The sequence below is a fragment of the Mesoplodon densirostris genome, chromosome 8 (assembly GCF_025265405.1).
Source record: "Mesoplodon densirostris isolate mMesDen1 chromosome 8, mMesDen1 primary haplotype, whole genome shotgun sequence".
In the NCBI taxonomy this organism is placed as follows: Eukaryota; Metazoa; Chordata; class Mammalia; order Artiodactyla; family Ziphiidae; genus Mesoplodon; species Mesoplodon densirostris.
This window is the reverse complement of record NC_082668.1, coordinates 35,094,838-35,112,529: the sequence shown is the minus strand read 5'-3', so window position 1 is coordinate 35,112,529 and position 17,692 is coordinate 35,094,838. Positions and strand designations below refer to the sequence as shown.

Here is a 17,692-nt window from a genome sequence, read left to right as displayed (position 1 = left end):
AAGCCTCATCTTCTGTCTATAAATGGGGGTAGTAATAATACCTACTACATAGGATAGGATTGAGATAATGCAGGAAAAGCTCAGGCACATGGTAAGTGCTCAATAATGTTAATTATTTTTACCTTTAGCTGGGATGTATGTATGAGAATAAAAGAATATAACTTTTAAAACTGTTCATCCTAACACTCACAGCTCTTTACAGTGTGGCCCACACCCAGCTTTGAAGACTGCTGTCTCTTATCTTACGTATCTTACACTCCTGTTAGAGCAGACTCCATTGATTCTTCCTCTGTGCCTTTGCTTAGGCTGTTCCCTTAGCCTGTAATACTTCAAGGTCCATCTCAACACTGATCAAAATGAATATCCTTGCCATGAACTGCACAGCATTTTCTTCCTACTACCTTGAATTCTCTGCTATTGCAGATCTACTTTGCCTCATAATATAATCATTTGGGTGTTTGCCTTATTAGCCCTCCTAGACAGCTCCTTGAAAAGTGGAAATCATCTTAACTAATTTTTACGTACTTTATAGAGCTTAGTGTCTTCCACATAGTAGGCACATGACTAATTATTAAATTGAATTTCCCTTTTAATATCAGATAGTTGATTTGAACATATGTTCTGAAAAAAAAATTTTTTTTTCTTTCGGCACTGTGTATCTTGAGCCTAGCACGATACCAACAGTTCCCAGGTGATCAATAAATACTATTTTAATGTATTGATCTTATATATTCTAAAAGTGCAAATTATAGTTTGTATAATAAGCTATAATATTATAAAGTAATATAAATTTATCATCACTTCCTTAAAGATCATATCATTGATTGTTTTTAAGTAAAATATGCAATATGAAAAATTTTATGAAATAATACTGTTTTATAGAGATAGGAGCACAGATGAACAAGTAACATAGCTGAGATTTTTAACACTGCTGCTCAATTCCTTATATTCATTTAGAGATTACTTTCCAGATCAGTAATTTATAATGGTGAATTCATTAGTTCCTAGCACATAACTAGAGGGTTTTGATTTAAAGGCAAACAAAAACTAGAATTGTCATTCCTAGTTTACAGAGGCCAGGAGAGAATCTCTAATAACAGTGCAAGTAGTCCCGGTTTTTCTAATATGTAACTCTGGGGTCTAAAAGAGCCACGGATTTTGCGCTCTCAAAATTAACAATTCCAGGGATTTCCCTGGTGGTCCAGTGGTAAAGAATCCGCCTTACAATGCAGGGGATGCGGGTTCAATCCTTGGTGGGGAACCTAAGATCCCACATGCTGCGGGGCAACAAAGCCTGCGTGCCACATCTACTGAGTTTGGGCAACTCAACTAGAGAACCCATGTGCCACAAACTACAGAGCCTACGTGCTCTGGAGCCTGCACGCCATAGCTAGAGAGAATTCCGCGCACTGAAGCAAGAGATCCCGCATGCTTCAACAAAGATCCCACGCGCCACAACTAAGACCCAACGCAGCCTAAAATAAATAAATAATAAATAAATCTTTTTTTAAAAATGAACAATTCCACACTATGGACTAGGGTGTTATGGACTGATCTGTACCCTCCAAAAATGCATATATATGTTGAAATCCTAGCCCCCAGATGACTGTATTTGGAGATGGTGCCTTTAAGGAGATAATTAAGATTAAATGAGGTCATAAAGTTGGGGCCCTAATCCAAAAGGACTGGTGGCCTTATAAGAAGAGGAAAAGAAACCACACTGATCTCTATCTCTCTCTCTTTCTCTCTCTTCTCCCTCTCTCCCCACACACTTCTCCCACCCCGCATTCACAGAGGAAAGGCCATGTGAGCACACAGAGAGAAGGCAGCCATCTGCGAGCCAGGAAGAAAAGTCTCCGCAGAAACCAACCCTGTCAGAACATTGATCTTGGACTTAGAATCCCCAGAACTGTGAGAAATAAATGTCTGTGGTTAAAGTCACGCAGTCTGTGTGATCTTGCTATGGCAGCCTGAGATGACAAAGACAGTGGGCTTGTCACCCAGCAAGACCACAGAGACCCAAAGGCCTGTCCATGTTCCTCCCCCTCCCCTTTCCAATTTCAGGGATGAAATGTGGATGGTGGTAAAGGGGACTGCTCTTCTCTCTTCTTTTCCCCTCTCCACAAGCAGACAGCATCTTGCTTTCTTGTTTGTATGTGTGTGTGTGTGTGTGTGTGTGTGTGTGTGTGTGTGGCATCATAATGAGTCATCTTGGTGTCTGAGCATGGAGAAGGGGAGAGGTAATAACTGGGGGCCCCATTTGCCCCTGATGTAGTGCCCTTCAGACAGAGAGCAACTTTAATCCTGACCACTGCTGTTTGCAACTTCTGACAGTGTTTTTACCTTATCAATCTTTTCATCCACACAATGGGAACAATAACAATTTCATCACAGGGTTATTTTTAGACATTGTGTACAAAGCAGTTGAAACAAAACAGAGGATCAGTTTCACAACTTTCATTGAATTCTCACCATGTGCTGTGTTAGATTCTGGGGCTGCCTGTAAATGTTGGTTCTCTTTTCTTTTATTCGTCTCAGTGTTAAGAACAATTACACAGTGTGTGTTCTTTTGACTGACATCTTTTTATAAATTAGGGTATTAGTGATTAGCACACTATGAGGCACACAGGAAGAGCTTAATAAATAGCTGAATTGAAATTGAAGTGAATTAAGAAAACTATAGGAAATTTCTAGGAGGCTTTGGAGATGAGTTTTTTTCCCCCACAAATACTATTTCTTACCTTCTTCCATAGAAATCGCTGGGTACAGAAAAATGATTGAAGCAGGGGAAAAAAGAGAGAGTGAGCACAATAGTTTATGTTATAGTTTATCAGATTAATTTACCTACAGTAAGAAAAGCAAAGTGCCAAAATTATTCTCTAAAAATTCAATGGAGATTTAGTAACAAAATGATAAGTGAATATCCTATAGAAACAAATAAATTTATGAGTCTTGTTGGAAATGGGATCTATCTGCTTCTGGCAAATCCTATTCCCTTCTATCCCAATAAGCTCTGTAAGAGTTGCATTCTATTCAGTTCTGAATTAATGCACTTATTATTTATTCATTATATTTTAGGAACTCAAATCTTGAATGGAAAGAAGGAAAGAGAGGAGAAAGGGAGGAAGAAAAGAAGGAAGGAGGAGAGAGTGGAAGGAGAGAGAGAGAGGAGGGAGGGAAAGAAAGAGGGATGACAATTACAAGTGCATCTTCAGTACATAACTTTTTAATAACATCTGTAAACTAACACACGCCTGGAAGTTTTCAATAACTCTTGAGTAATAAAGTTGCCTATACATCCTGAGTAGTAACCCTTTCCTGAGATTTTTTTTCCCATGGTAACACTCAGGCAGAACAGAAAGATACAAAATAATATTTATTTGCAATATCATCTACTACAGTTAAAAAGAAATGACCTGGTAGTTTAGAAAATGATGTGCTCCATCAGAAACATCCCTGGGGCTTCCCTGGTGGCAGAGTGGTTAAGAATCCGCCTGCCAATGCAGGGGACACGGGTTCGAGCCCTGGTTCAGGAAGATCCCACATGCCGCGGAGCAACTAAGCCCGTGCGCCACAACTACTGAGCCTGAGCTCTAGAGCCCGTGAGCCACAACTACTGAGCCCGTGTGGCACGACTACTGAAGCTCGTGAGCCCTAGAGCCTGTGCTCCGCAACAAGAGAAGCCACCTCAATGAGAAGCCCCCACACTGCAATGAAGAGTAGCCCCCGCTCGTCACAACTAGAGAAAGTCTGCATACAGCAACAAAGACCCAATGCAGCCAAAAATAAATTAATTAAATAAATAAAATTTTAAAAACAAAGAAAGATGAATGTTACAACATGGATTAATCTCAAACATAATGTCAAACATAATGTTAAAAAATTTGGTTACAGAAAAACAAAAATATGATTCTGCTTATACAAAAAACATGCAAAACTAAAAATATACTGTTCAAAGATGTAAACATATATCATAAAACTATAGAAAAGTAAGGAACTGATAAATGCAAAATTCAGAAGAGTGGATACCTCTGGAGAAGAAGGACGGGATGCAGAAAGGCACTGACAATAATAGCATGTTTTTCTTTTTCTTAAATCAGGTGGTAGGTGCTAGATAGTCCTTGTATTCTGATTATTCTTTTGTACACATTCACAAGTTAATAGAAATGTAACAAATATACACATTGGCCCAATACCAAAGGGCCAAGTGTTAACTCAATATTCAGATGAAGCCAAAACCAAAACTGGGATCACCATCACAGAATGAAATTCTTGAGACAAGAATACATCTGAAAATTTTTCCAGAAAATAAATTGAATCATCCCTTCAAACTTATTGCTTAAAACATTACTTCTCACGTGTTTAACACTGGCATTATAGTGCAGAAATAATCATTTCCTAGCTCTGTTGACTTCCAGATTGCTCCTATGTGTGGTCAACGTACCACAAACTGACAATATCAAATAGGTTAGCAAAAGGGGAAGATATTTTTTGCCAACTCGAGTCAGAATAGTCTACTGCCGGTAGTAATGTTGCCCTCCCACTCTAGGAGCAACTGGATTCAAGTCATCTTGTCTCTTCTGCACCTTCTGGTCTTAAAGCTCTGGGCAATAGTAATTATGCAATCTCCTTGAAGCTACCTCACAAACAGAATCTCTGTGCATTGCTTGAAGAAGATGCTTTCTGAACATTTTCAGAAGCAAAGGAATTTTTTTGCTCTCACTTATACTTTTTTATTTTTAATATAAAAAAAAACAAAGAAAGAAACATCCCTGTGAGAGGTGACCCTTTAACTCAGTGGCTCCATACTTGGGGTTCCTGAACTCAGAAATTTGTAAGGATAATAATATGCGGCTGCAAACTCTTTTCAGGATGGACTTTGCAAAATCCTAATAGAAATGGCACATAGGCTATGCAAGCAAGTTAGATGTCAACCTGTGGCCCTACTAGTTATCAGATATTAGTTAGAAGCTTAGTTAGTACTTTCACATGCCTTTGCTAAATGAAATAGGAAAATGGGTTAAAGAAGTACTTCAATCTGGTTTGGTAAACAAACTTTTTCAAAGCACAGGGGAAATAACTAAAATATCACTATGAAGATTATATCATGACAAATGTTTCTGATAAAATGTCAAGTTAAAGAAAAAAGATAAAAAGTAGTATTGTAACTGTTACTGTAACCATGTAAAATATGGTTCTATAACTGGAAGACAGTATGAAAATATGGTCAGTGTAAAGGAATTTTAAGAGTGTTTTCTTTCAAAAATGTCTCTATCGTTGTCATCATATCTTTTCAAGGGAAAAAATAATTTTTGGCTTAGAGAATTGAGAAGTAAAGTGGATGAGGACTCTCCACGGGCAAATCTATGTTTACTTTACTGCCCTCCCAGCCTCCTGTCCATGCCCCTCTCCCTCTCCCTCCTCCTGCCAGAGAGCATTTCAGAAGGTCCTTGATCAGCAGGTTCTAGCTGGGCTCTGTGAGCTACTGACACCCTTCATTAAGGCAGTAAGTGGTTCACAAGCGTTCGCCCCCGTGAATCCCTTTGCTGACCATTCCTCCACCGCCATCTAAAATACTGTGAAGTGAACAAGCTACACTCATTAAATAATAATTCAGTCTCATGTTTACTCATCAAAGGCACACACACTGCGCCGCTCTGCAGCCTTGCTTGCCAGTAGGTGTGTAATGTATGGACTAGCTGCAGACACCTCAGGGGACTTCAAGCCGGGGAGTGACCACAAGAACATTTGCATTTTCACAAACTGAAAACTCTTCTAAATCCAAAGGAATGAATGTCTATGGTAGGATTTCAGATGGCTGCCAGGAGGCTATCTGGGGTATGGGGACATTTAAAGATCCTCTGTTGGGCGGGAAGCCAGCCCTGGGAAAGAGGGAGCTGTCTTTCTCGTGATGCACAGGCTGGGTTTGAGGTGTCAGCACACTCACATATGGTGGATTTGAGGTCGTTGTGAGGTTGATATGGCCGAGACCACCAGAACTCCCGCTGCTTCCTATGCAAAAAGAAATACACTGTGAGAAGGAAAAAAAAAATTAATCCAGATTAACCCAGGTGAAATAGATCCAGGATAGAATGTTTCCTAGAATTCTGTTGCTTCCAACCAAGTGAACAAGGAGATTTCACCTCCAAACACACTGTCAAATACATTCTCCAAATGCATGGCCTTTCTTATCATTCTTTCCTGCCTCACAGCATCTTTTCAGAGTCACACTGACTTAGGGTGAAAATCTGGCCTGAGACCACTAGTGCACATGCCACAGAGCTTCACTGCATGAGCCATGGCACCTGCCTCTCTGGCATGTTAGCCCGCTCCAGCTGGTCTCAGAATTCTCACCGCATGTTCTGGTTTCCCTCCCAGGCTGTGATGCTCCCTACAGTCCCTTTAGAGCCACATGAATTTCAGTTCCTTCCGTTGTCCTTTATTTGTGCGCTAATCTAGTAAACCTGCCATTTCTGTGTGCTCCTTGCAAGACCCCCACTTGGAATCGCCTTGCCACTCTCTGCTCTGAGACCATGAGGACTAATCTCATTAGGGCTTTATCCCTGTGTGTGTCCTCAGGTCATCCCTTATCCTCTGCACTTTAATCCCTGTAAGGCTCCATCCACCACCTGCCGCTCCCTGAAGCCCTTTCACACACCCTCTGGAACTGGCAGTAAATCTCTGGCGAAATCTCTCAAACCTCCTCCTGCACTTTGAGTGAGCCCTTCACCTTCTTGTTCTAACTAAATCCAGGTCCCCCTGAGCTCACTGCTCCCCTGCCCCTTTTGAGAGGTGGCTCTTTCCTCTCCCACTCCCAGTGGCGTGTGGGTAAACCAGCCCGGGGAGATGAGTCCTCATGTGCAGCTTTGCAGATTTTTCTAGTGTCAATATTCCCATTGGAGCTGATTTCAAGCTGCCACCCCGATGTCACCGACCGTGGGTGTGAGAAGGGTGCACACAGGCTCTGTGAGCTGGCTTCAGCACACCAGTGCATGAGGCCCTCACTCCATGGGCCCTGGAGGTGGGGTCTGTGTCCTGCTTCTCCTGGCCATTTCCAGACTATATCCCTCTTCCCTAGACGCCCTCACTTTGAAAGCCATTTCCCTGACTCTTCTGGAAGCCATTCTCAGATTATTCCTGCTAACTCCCATGCTCTTAACACTGCTCTGTCAGAATGCATGATGATCTTATTAGGCACAAAGATGCCCCTTCCAACACCCTGGCCTCTTGGTTCCTTGATCTCCTCTCTTCCAATGACCTTCCAATGACCTCAACCACTGCATCCCACTGTCATACCCTAGGCCTTTCAGTACCCAAAACTACAATCTCTATACAATTTCTATTTCCAGCATCCCTTTCTTCTACCAGCACCTCCTATCTTCCCAACCCCAATAATCTATCAACCCCATAGGGACCTATAATCCATTGATCTGACTGCCTTGCCACTGACCCTACCCTGTCACCTCTCTCCTTAACAAGCTTAAATGTCATGGTCTTTCATTAAATTCACTCCCTTGTCCCTCTCTTGATTTACTGTTAAATCTGACTCCCTGTCTAATCTGGCCCTGCCCCCAGGAAGCTGACCAAGATCACTATAAATTTATGATCTTTAACCTTAAGTGGGCCCTTAATGCTGATGATACTGTATTTATCTAACCAATTTTCTCTCCAGTTCTCATAGAAACTTTTCAAGCTTTCTCCTCTTTCCTTCCCAATATCTCCTACCCACCCTTACTCTCAGCTTATGACATTGCTTATTCCACTGAGAAAATAAGAGCAGATGGAAGAGACCTTCCATAAACTCCCGCCATATCCCTCACCCTGTGCCCACACACTCTGGATTCCCTACTGCTACTATTACTGTGGGTGAACTGTTCCTGATCCTGTATAAGGCCAACCCCTCTATTTATAGGCTCCATCACATCTCCTCCTGCTTCCCCAAGGACAACAAGAGCAGCAATGTTCCCTTCTTTCTCCTGTATCATAAAATTTTCCCTCTCATTGGATTTTTCCCATTACCATTATCTACCCTATCTTAAAAAGTGCTCTCATACCACTCCACTTTCCCCTCTAGCTATTTGTCCATTGTTCTGCTCTGCTTTATACAAAATGTCTCAAAGGATTTTCCATGCTCATTGTTGTCAATGTCTTCAAATCCCCTTTTACTAAGATTTTGGTCCCACCTCATCCACTGAAATTGCTTTTATCAAGATCACCAATGACTTCTGTTGCTAAATCCAGTGGTCAATTCTCAGTCCCCTCAGCAGTGGTTGACATAGTTGATCAGGACACTCTACCATCTTGATTTTGGTCTGCCTCATCGGCCACTCCTTCTCAGTCTCCTTTGCTAGTTCCTTCTCTTCTTCGTGATCTCTTAACATTGGCTGAGTCTTGGACCTCTTATTCTATTTTCTTTCTATCCTTAAGCCCCTTCCTTGGACCTCAGTAGCACCAAGGTGATGGTGGAAAGTTGAGATTCAGTAACTGAGCTTTCAACTCAGCCTTGAAAGATTATAGAAGGAGTCAGAACTACCTTTAGAAGTTTAATTTAGCTTCCCAAGTACTCTTCTCTCTTTTCTAATTGATACAATTATTCTGGTCCCTTTGGTGTTTAAGATGTTTAGAGCATATTGGCAAGTTGACATTTGGATTTATAGACCAGTGTGTGTTCATCTATCTGCTTGTCTCTCTTTCTCTCATCTTAACTGCAATAACAGAAGCCTGAGAAAACGTTTTGTTTCCTGATGGCTCGGTCTTGAGTCCAGGAGTAATGACTTTTCTTACCTCTTCAGAAGGTGCGTAGAAGGGATTAGGCCAGCACAGGTATCAAGGTCTGAGATTTTCCGGGCTTGCCACCAGAGGGCATCATTCTGGTCCACAATCTGGAGGATGTCCCCCTTCTGGAAAGGCAAGCCGGCATCCATGCAGGGGATGGCGGGATCCTCCTGGGGCCAGTACTCAGTCATGGCACGAACATACACCTGACAGTAGGTGCATAATGACACCTCAGAAGAATCCTTACCCCCGGGTTGTTAAGGCTTAAAACCATCTCTCCCACTCTTCCACCTACTGGTGCTATCTTTCCTCTCTATCCTCACCAAAAAGAACTTCCTTCTTGAACTGAGTCTAAGAGCCATGAAAAAAAAAAAAAGTGAGTTTGGGAATAGAATCTTTTAGCTCTGAGAAGTTTTTGCTCAAATGCTCAGCATTCTTGATGTTACTTCTTAACTTCTTGGTACCCCATCTCCTGTTATTGTATTCATTTACTGATTTGCCTCTCATGTCATCAGTATCGAAAATTATGCAATACAGTATTGAATAAATCTTCAATACATTATAGAGGATAGTAATAAGACACAAAGTACGCCATGATAGTTATTGTTATTGGGGGATTTACTGTGTGTGGGTATGAAGGCTCAGTAAATTCTTACCATCTTTTGGCTATTAACAGGAGGGTCAGAAACTGGAACCACCTTGAATATGATTGTGCCACGAGACATGGCCTAGAAAATGTCAGAGGAAAAAATGACAAATCGCAGAGTTCACTGGGTTACTAGGGCTTGGCAGACAGAAGTTACAATTCAATGTGTGCAGGTCAAATGGTGCCATCTCCCACAGGGGCTTTTACAAGGGCTCAACAGCTAAATATCACCACCCAGAAATGGACATTAGGAAGAAATTTAGCTTCATTTCTGTCCTGCTGTGGGATTTCCAGGATCACTGGTCTATTAAAACCCACACTGAGGCCTGGCTTCTTGCAGGGACCCTCCATCTCACTGCTGCCAGGACACCACACTCAGCAAGGTCTTATTCCCACAGGCACTAAGGAAGGAGAGGAGCTCTTGGTCTGACTTTCCCTCCTCATATCTCAGTCAGTAATTATTTCCTGAGTACTGATTTCTGCATCAGGCAGCCTAGTCTTATGGGGAAGAAGATAAAGGGCCCCCAAGTCTTCTGGGGGGAACTGACGTCTCCAAACTAATGGTGGAGGAAACAGAGAGCCTCTTAGTTTGATGGGAGAGGTAAGAATCCCCCTGTCACACACACTGTGATGGGCATTGGAGATCCTAGAGATTAGCAAGAAAGATCTCGGTCTCACTTGGGAATTTCACAGCCCCACTGTCCTGGCAACTCCACAGCTGGAGCCGAAAGGGCTGAGGTGGAGGCATGTGTGTCTGTGACTGACAGTCCTTTAAGCTCCCTGTGCAGTATCTTTTATACCACACAGAATCTTGCGTAGTGGTTTGCAAAATATTTCGGTGCTTTGTATACTCCTTATAATACTCCTTATATAATACTCCTTATAATACTCCTTATATAATACTCCTTATAATACCACTCCTCCTCTCAGTCCCTGAGGCACGTCTATGAAAATCTAGAGTTCCCCCAAGAACCCAGTTTGAGAACCACTAGTCTATGTAATATATAATAATTGACCTCAGGTCCCACCCTGGGGGTGTACATGGGGGGAGGTGGGCGGGGAAAGCTGCTATGGCTACTGATAGCTGGATAGTGACTCGGGCGATGGTTTGAAGAATGGGAATGGGAACTGAAAAGAGTTACCAGAAGCTCATATAATCAGGTCCCACTGCCATTTCAACCACAAGGACAGTGGCAGGGCCAGCAAGGATGTCCCCCTCCCCATAGGCTGCCCTCTGGCGACTTCTTTTCTACGCCAAAGCTGCCTCAAGGAAACTGCATAAAAATGTAAGGGGAGCAAAGGGTGGTTTGCTTAGGTTCTGACACTCCTCCACAGTCTCCCTCTGCCCACCCCGGGCTCAGTTTCCAATGGAGGAACCCAGGTGATGAGGGACCTGGGCTGGGCGGACTGGCAGGCTTCCTGAGGCTGAAAGAGCAGCTTGTGAAGGGAGGTATCCAGAAGGGGCCAGATCACCTGAGGAGGCGAATGGGGGAAGGCAGACGAGTTGCATAGAAACAGACAAGTTCTGGGGCCTAGAGAGAGGAAGCTGCCTAGCGCGACCCGAATCCCCCTCCAATTACAGTGCACACGCCATGGGCTGGACGTAATGTGGCACTGAGTCATGGAGAAGGCGAGGAGGAGACTGTTACCAGAATATGGATCACTTGCTCAGGGTCCAGTCCTTCAACTGAAACTCCATTCACTTCCACCAGTTTGTCTCCAGCATATAACAAGCCTAGGCAAACAGGAACACAAAACAAAGAAGGGTACAAAAAACCTCGCAAAAATGGCGGTAGCCATCCCAAAGCTCCTTAACAAACTCGCTAAGCCAAGCAGGCTCTGACATCTTAAATTTTATTGTGAAATAATAATAATAAAGCAAACTGGCTATTCCAATTTACACCACCACCAAAGTGCATGAGAATTGCATTTTTCTACCTTTCCACCAACACTGGGTATTAACTGGTGGTGATATTTTTATTTTCACTAATCTGATGTTGTAAAATGGAACTGGAACTCTGGTAAGAAGACAACACGAAAAATAAACCTGTCGGGGTCATGCGAAAATGTCAGATGAAAAGGAAATGGGGGGTATTCTTCAAAAGAGAAAATGTGGAGAAACTTGAGGGTTAAGATTGAGGCTTGAGAAATATGAAGTAAGACAGTGCAGATAAGAAGCAGGATGAGGCTTCCCTGGTGACGCAGTGGTTGAGAGTCCGCCTGCCGGTGCAGCAGACACGCGTTCGTGCCCCCGTCCGGGAGGATCCCACATGCCACGGAGCGGCTGGGCCCATGAGCCATGGCCGCTGAGCCTGCACGTCTGGAGCCTGTGCTCCACAATGGGAGGGGCCACGGCGGTGAGAGGCCCGCGTACCGCAAAAAGTAAAAAAATAAAATAAAAAGAAGCAGGATGACATCATGGAACAGAAACCAAAGATGATGAAAATTTTAAGAAAGGTATTGTCAACAACATCAAATGTGCTGCAGGAGTAAAAATAAAACTGAGGCTGACAGAAGGGCCAGTGGACTTAGCAGCTAGGAAGTCCCTGGGTAACTTCTCTCAGAACGTTGGGGTATGAACCCTGCACCAGGTTTCCAGGGTCATGGGCAGTGAGGACACAGACCGCAGATACAGAACAGCTCGTTTCAGAAGCACAGTGATGAAAAGAAGGAAATTTGGTCCTCTGGTAGAAAAGGCAAGCAACAGGTGTTTGAAGACGGGGAAGAGAGATGCCTCTTTGAACACAGAAGGACCAAGTGAAGCGTGAAAGTTGGGAATATAGAGTGAGGCGGACCTGGACTTGAATCCTGACTCACCCTGTGAAACCTCGTGCAAGTTAGGTGGTTAATCTCTTTGAGCCTCAGTTTCCTCATCTCTATGATAGCATGATAATACTTACCTTGTTGGGTTTACATGGGAATGTAAACTAAGGGAACATTAATTTAGTGCCTAGAATGGAGGGACTCAGTGAGGAAGGGCAATGGGACTTCTCTGGAATATTCCTTTCTTCCTTCTTAGTAACCAAGCAATAGAACTTATTAAAGCTCAACCTCAGTTAGGAAAGAGGGGCTTCCCTGGGAAGATTAAACAATCATTCCCTGTTTTCCTGGTCACGGTTGCACCCTGCTGCTCCAGCTTACCACTCCTCTCTGCCAGCCCACCATGGATGACTCTGGCCACCAGGATGTCCCCTGTCATCTCATGGCGCTTGATGGTAGCTCCCTGGGGAGAGAGTACAGTAGAACCCCTTTTTACCTAACATGACCACTTTCCTGAGGGCTTCCCTCAGTGTCACTCTGGTCTTTCAACAAGGGTATTCATACCAACCAGGGCCATACATACTGTGCCATGAAAAAGGAAAGGCCATTCAACCTTGGTCTACCAAAGTCTATATCCAACCACATAGACATCAAAGAATATTGAGATCCTTCCAAAGGTAAAGAAAACTCCCACAATTACAACCTAATCAAAGGGATTATGCTTAGAAAATCAAATTAATGCCTTACTTAGCTTCCCTTTTATAGAGGAAAAAAACATAGGCAAATAGATTAGAACAGAGTAAAATATATGTACATGTCACAGAGCCAAGTAATAAAATAAAATAATTACTTATGTCTCACAGATCTTAGAAAACAAAAACACTAAGCAGAAATCTTCCCTGGTGAAAACATTACAACCTGTAATGTGTTTGAAATCACAGGCAAAATTCATTGAGATACAGTTTAGCCATTATTATCATAGATTCCCTCACATTTTCTGATTGCCTCACACTACATCTGTGACTACAGACAAGAATATTGCCCAAGTAATTACTAGAGATAACTTAGTTCATATTAACCCTGGAGTAATCCTAAATGAAAAGGTAAAATGATTTCCTTACCAGGGGCTGCTGGTTTTTCACCAAGCAAACAATCCTCATTGCTTCCTCGCTCTCAGGGATGTTGTCTGGCAGTGGAGGGAGAAGAGGTTCAAAGTCTTTCTGAGCCACGGTGTCATGGGCACTGAGCAAGGCCTGGGAACAGAGAAGGAAAAGGGGAACAAACGTCATATATAGGACACACCCACCTAGAAGATGCTGACTCAACACTATGTGAGATACAACAACAACCAACACGTACGTGCCAGGCATAGTTCTAAGTGTTTTATGTGGATTAACTCAATCTTCACAATAACCCTGAGTCAGGTATATATATTTTTTAATTTTTTAAATTTATTTTTATACAATTTGTAAAGGTTACTTTCCATTTACTGTTATTACAAAATAGTGGCTATTCCCCATGTCGTACAATACACCCTTGTAGCCTATCTTTCACCCAATAGTTTATACCTACCACTCCTCCACTCCCATATTGCCCGCCCCACTCCACTGGTAACTGCTAATTTGTTCTCTGTATCTGTGAGTTTGCTTCTTTTTTGTTATATTCACTAGATAGTTGTATTTTTTTAGATTCCACATGTGATATTATACAGTATTTGTCTTTCTCTGTTTGACTTATTTCACTAAGCATAATGCCCTCCAAATCCATCCATGTTGCTGTAAATGGCAAAATTTCCTTCTTTTTTATGGCTGAGTAGTATTCCATTGTATATATATATCACATCTTCTTTATCCATTCATCTGTTCATGGACACTTAGGTCGCTTTCATACCTTGGCAATTGTAAATAATGCTGCTATGAACATTGGGGTGCATGTATCTTTTCAGATTCATGTTTCTGGTGTTTTTCGACATATACCCGGAAATGGAATTGCTGAGTCATACGGTAGTTCTATTTTTAGTTTTTTGAGAAAACTCCACACTGTTTTCCAGAGTGGCTACATCAACTTATTGATACAAGTGTTCTCTTTTCTCCACATCCTTGTGAGGCAAGTATATTTATTTCCCCCATTTTACAGATAAGGAAACAAGGCAGAGAGAGGGTAAGCAACACAAAATATATTCTTTCATTTCTGATAAACTGTATTCTGTCACATTCTCATTTCCTGGAAACCCATGTAATCCACGGTGCTCCTATAAACTTGAACTACAAAACAACTATTGTAATAGTTTCCCCAATTAAGGTAGAATGAGGAGCAGTAATCAAAACATCTTGATGCTTTAATTATCAGTGACACTTAAGGGCCCATGCAAAACAGCATGAGAAAAAGTAGTCCTCTACTTTTAGGGTATGATCAAAGAGTTCCTTCTCATGGCCCAGTATGTTAAATTTTCATTTCACGAGATGGGGAAGTAGTCATTCTACAGCCCTGCCAGAGACTGGTGGACAGAACGTTGTTGGAACTCAGAGAAAATTCTCTAGGTTTATCTAGTGAAATAAAACTTTTTTTAAACATCTTTATTGGAGTATAATTGCTTTACAATGGTGTGTTAGTTTCTGCTTTATAACAAAGTAAATCAGTTATACATATACATATGTCCCCATCTCTCTTTCCTCTTGCATCTCCCTCCCTGCCACCCTCCCTATCCCACCCCTCTAGGTGGTCGTAAAGCACCGAGCTGATCTCCCTGTGCCATGCGGCTGCTTCCCACTAGCTATCTGTTTTACGTTTGGTAGTGTATATATGTCCATGCCACTCTCTCACTTTGTCACAGCTTACCCTTCCCCCTCCCCATATCCTCAAGTCCATTCTCTGGTAGGTCTGTGTCCTTATTCCCGTCTTACCCCTAGGTTCTTCATGACCTTTTTTTCCCTTAGATTCCATATATATGTGTTAGCATACGGTATTTGTTTTTCTCTTTCTGACTTACTTCACTCTGTATGACAGACTCTAGATCCATCCACCTCACTACAAATATCTCAATTTCGTTTCTTTTTATGGCTGAGTATATTCCATTGTATATATGTGCCACATCTTCTTTATCCATTCATCTGATCATGGACACTTCGAATAAAACTTTTTGACTGATAAATTCCATTGCTCCAAGTGCAGACATCCTCTTAAATTCTAATTTGTTGATAAATTGATCTCAAAATCTATAAGTACTATGAGATAGGTTTCTATTCTGCAATCAAATGTTCTTCATATACCCCCAACAGAGCTAATCATTGTTATGCTGTATTTTCCAAACACCTTCACACACTTTATTTGAAACTTAAAATAACTTAAGATGTATGCTACCTCGACTGCCCCCCCAGAATTTTAGAGGAACAATGGCTTTCCCCGGGGGGAAAAAGACACCATGGGAAGTTCTGGATGCCTCCTTATAAATAGGGCAGGCTTGTCTCCATGACCAGTGAGATTATGCCAGTCACGTCCAAGTTCCACATTTTTAGGTACAGTCTGTTGGTCACCCACATACGGTAATAGAACATCTATTCAGAGAGCACATTTTCCAGCACATTTATTTCTCCTTCCCAACTTTGTCTATGTGCCAGATGGTTATATCTTGTCCATTTTAGCAAGCACTTGCCTTTAAGTGTGGAGCCTGGAGGATTTGTCTCAGCTCTTGGATCTCAGGGGACTTGGGGGTTTCATGTAATATCTTCACTACCTGGTTGGTGGAAAAACATACATTGTGAATTTTTTAACAATCTTTGTCACCTGGTTAACATCACCTAGGTTGGATAACAGGTATACTGACATAATATTGACCTAAGAAAAGCTGTTACTGAAGCCTTTTTTTTCATCTTTAAAGTCAGGGCTTAGAGTCTTTCCTTATCATTAAACTTCATTACAAGAGGTAGAATCCAAGATGTGGGGTAGATCTAAACAGCAGTGCCCCAGTCCTGGCACATCGCAGGCTTGGAGGAAGAACAAACATAATTTTGTAATGTCATATGTGCCAAGGCAACATCCCTCTAGTGGCTCTAAGATAGCTGTTTGCTAATGTGAATGCTTTACAGGCAGGTTAAGGTATCTGAGTTCTCCAGGTATAGGCTCAATTACTTGGAGAACCCAGGTAGCTTAATCCCATGGGATGTTCCATTCTTCAGTTGCAAAATGAAATAGTAATTTGTATTTTAGGGCTTATTATTTGATTAGCAATTTTAATGTTTGTTGCAACAAAAAAGTGCTAGACAGAATAAATTCTGATCTCTTTGCTTTGATTTAGGCATAGACCTGCTTTCTGACAGGACATAAGCCCTTTTAAGACTTTAACCAGCTACATGAATCTTCAGCAGTCAAGCACCATCACATATTGTCAAACGAAAACAAGCAGTTTAGCAAGCTTCACCTTCACTCACTGGGGTTACAACTGAATAAAATATCACGTGTGTGTTTCCCTGTGGACATCTGAGATCCGTTCAAGTTGTTGATTACTGGAGCTGAGGTTAGAAGTTTTTTTTTTAATTTCTTTTAATATGGACAATAAATAAAAACAAAACAGATTATATTTATGCATCCATTCAGCAAATCTGCATTGAACATCTACTGTGTGCTAGGCACTGTTTTGAGTGATGCAAATAGAGCACTGAATAGGCAGACAAAAATCCCCAGTCTCGTGGAGTTTACATTCTAGTGAGAAGCCACAGACAATAAATAAAATATATAAGTAAAAGAAGTTTATTTGATGATGAAAAGAGTTAAGAAGAAAAATGAAATAGGGAAGGTGGATAGGGAATGCTATGAGAGGATTGCAATTTTAGAGGGGGTGACCAGGGAAAGCCTCCATGAGGTGACATTTGAGTGGAGACTGGAGGGAGATGAGAAAGCAAATCGTGTGGCTATATGGGCAAGGGCGTTACTGACATAAGGAATAGCAAGTGCAAAGGGCCTGCGGCAGGAGCATGTCTGGTTCAAACAACCACAAGGGGTTCAACTGGCTGGAGCAGAGTGCATAAGGGACAGAATGGTGAGTATGACATCAAAGGGGTAACGGGGCCACCTTATGTTTGACTATGCAAGAATTCTGATGTTTACTCAGAGATAAGTTGCTGCAGGAAGAGTTTGAGCAGGGAAGTGACATGATTTAACTCATCTTTAATCAGAATCTCTTTGGCTGCCACGATGGGAATAGACCACAGGGGAGCAAGTGTAGAAGTGGGCGACCAGGTAGGAGGCTACATCGCAACTATCCATGTGAGAGACGATGATGCCGTATATTAGGTGGCACAGCAGAGGTGGGGAGATTCTCGATATGTTTTGAAACTAGAGCTGACAGGACTGGGTGTGGGTGTGAGAGAAAGGAAAAGTCAAAGATGACCCCAGAGGTTTCAGCCGGGGTACTGCAAGAACAAAGACGTCCTTAGTGAGATGGAAAAGGCTGGGGTAAGAGCGGCTTTGGGGATGGGAGAGCCAAGAGCTCCGCTGGGGACATGTAAAGTTTGA

General features: G+C 42.2%; 1 protein-coding gene across 1 annotated transcript in view; it reads right to left on the bottom strand.

Annotated features, from left to right (window-relative positions):
• The window catches only part of MPP4 (MAGUK p55 scaffold protein 4), a 40,595-nt gene that overhangs the window by 18,541 nt on the left and 4,362 nt on the right, over positions 1-17,692 (bottom strand). Inside the window, exons 4-11 of the mRNA XM_060106742.1 lie at positions 15,834-15,914; positions 13,303-13,434; positions 12,563-12,644; positions 11,071-11,156; positions 9,432-9,503; positions 8,785-8,981; positions 5,948-6,012; positions 2,742-2,759 (exon numbers count right to left, since the gene is read on the bottom strand). Of these exons, the coding sequence (XP_059962725.1) occupies positions 2,742-2,759; positions 5,948-6,012; positions 8,785-8,981; positions 9,432-9,503; positions 11,071-11,156; positions 12,563-12,644; positions 13,303-13,434; positions 15,834-15,914 (733 nt within the window). The remainder of the gene's footprint in view (positions 1-2,741; positions 2,760-5,947; positions 6,013-8,784; positions 8,982-9,431; positions 9,504-11,070; positions 11,157-12,562; positions 12,645-13,302; positions 13,435-15,833; positions 15,915-17,692) is intronic.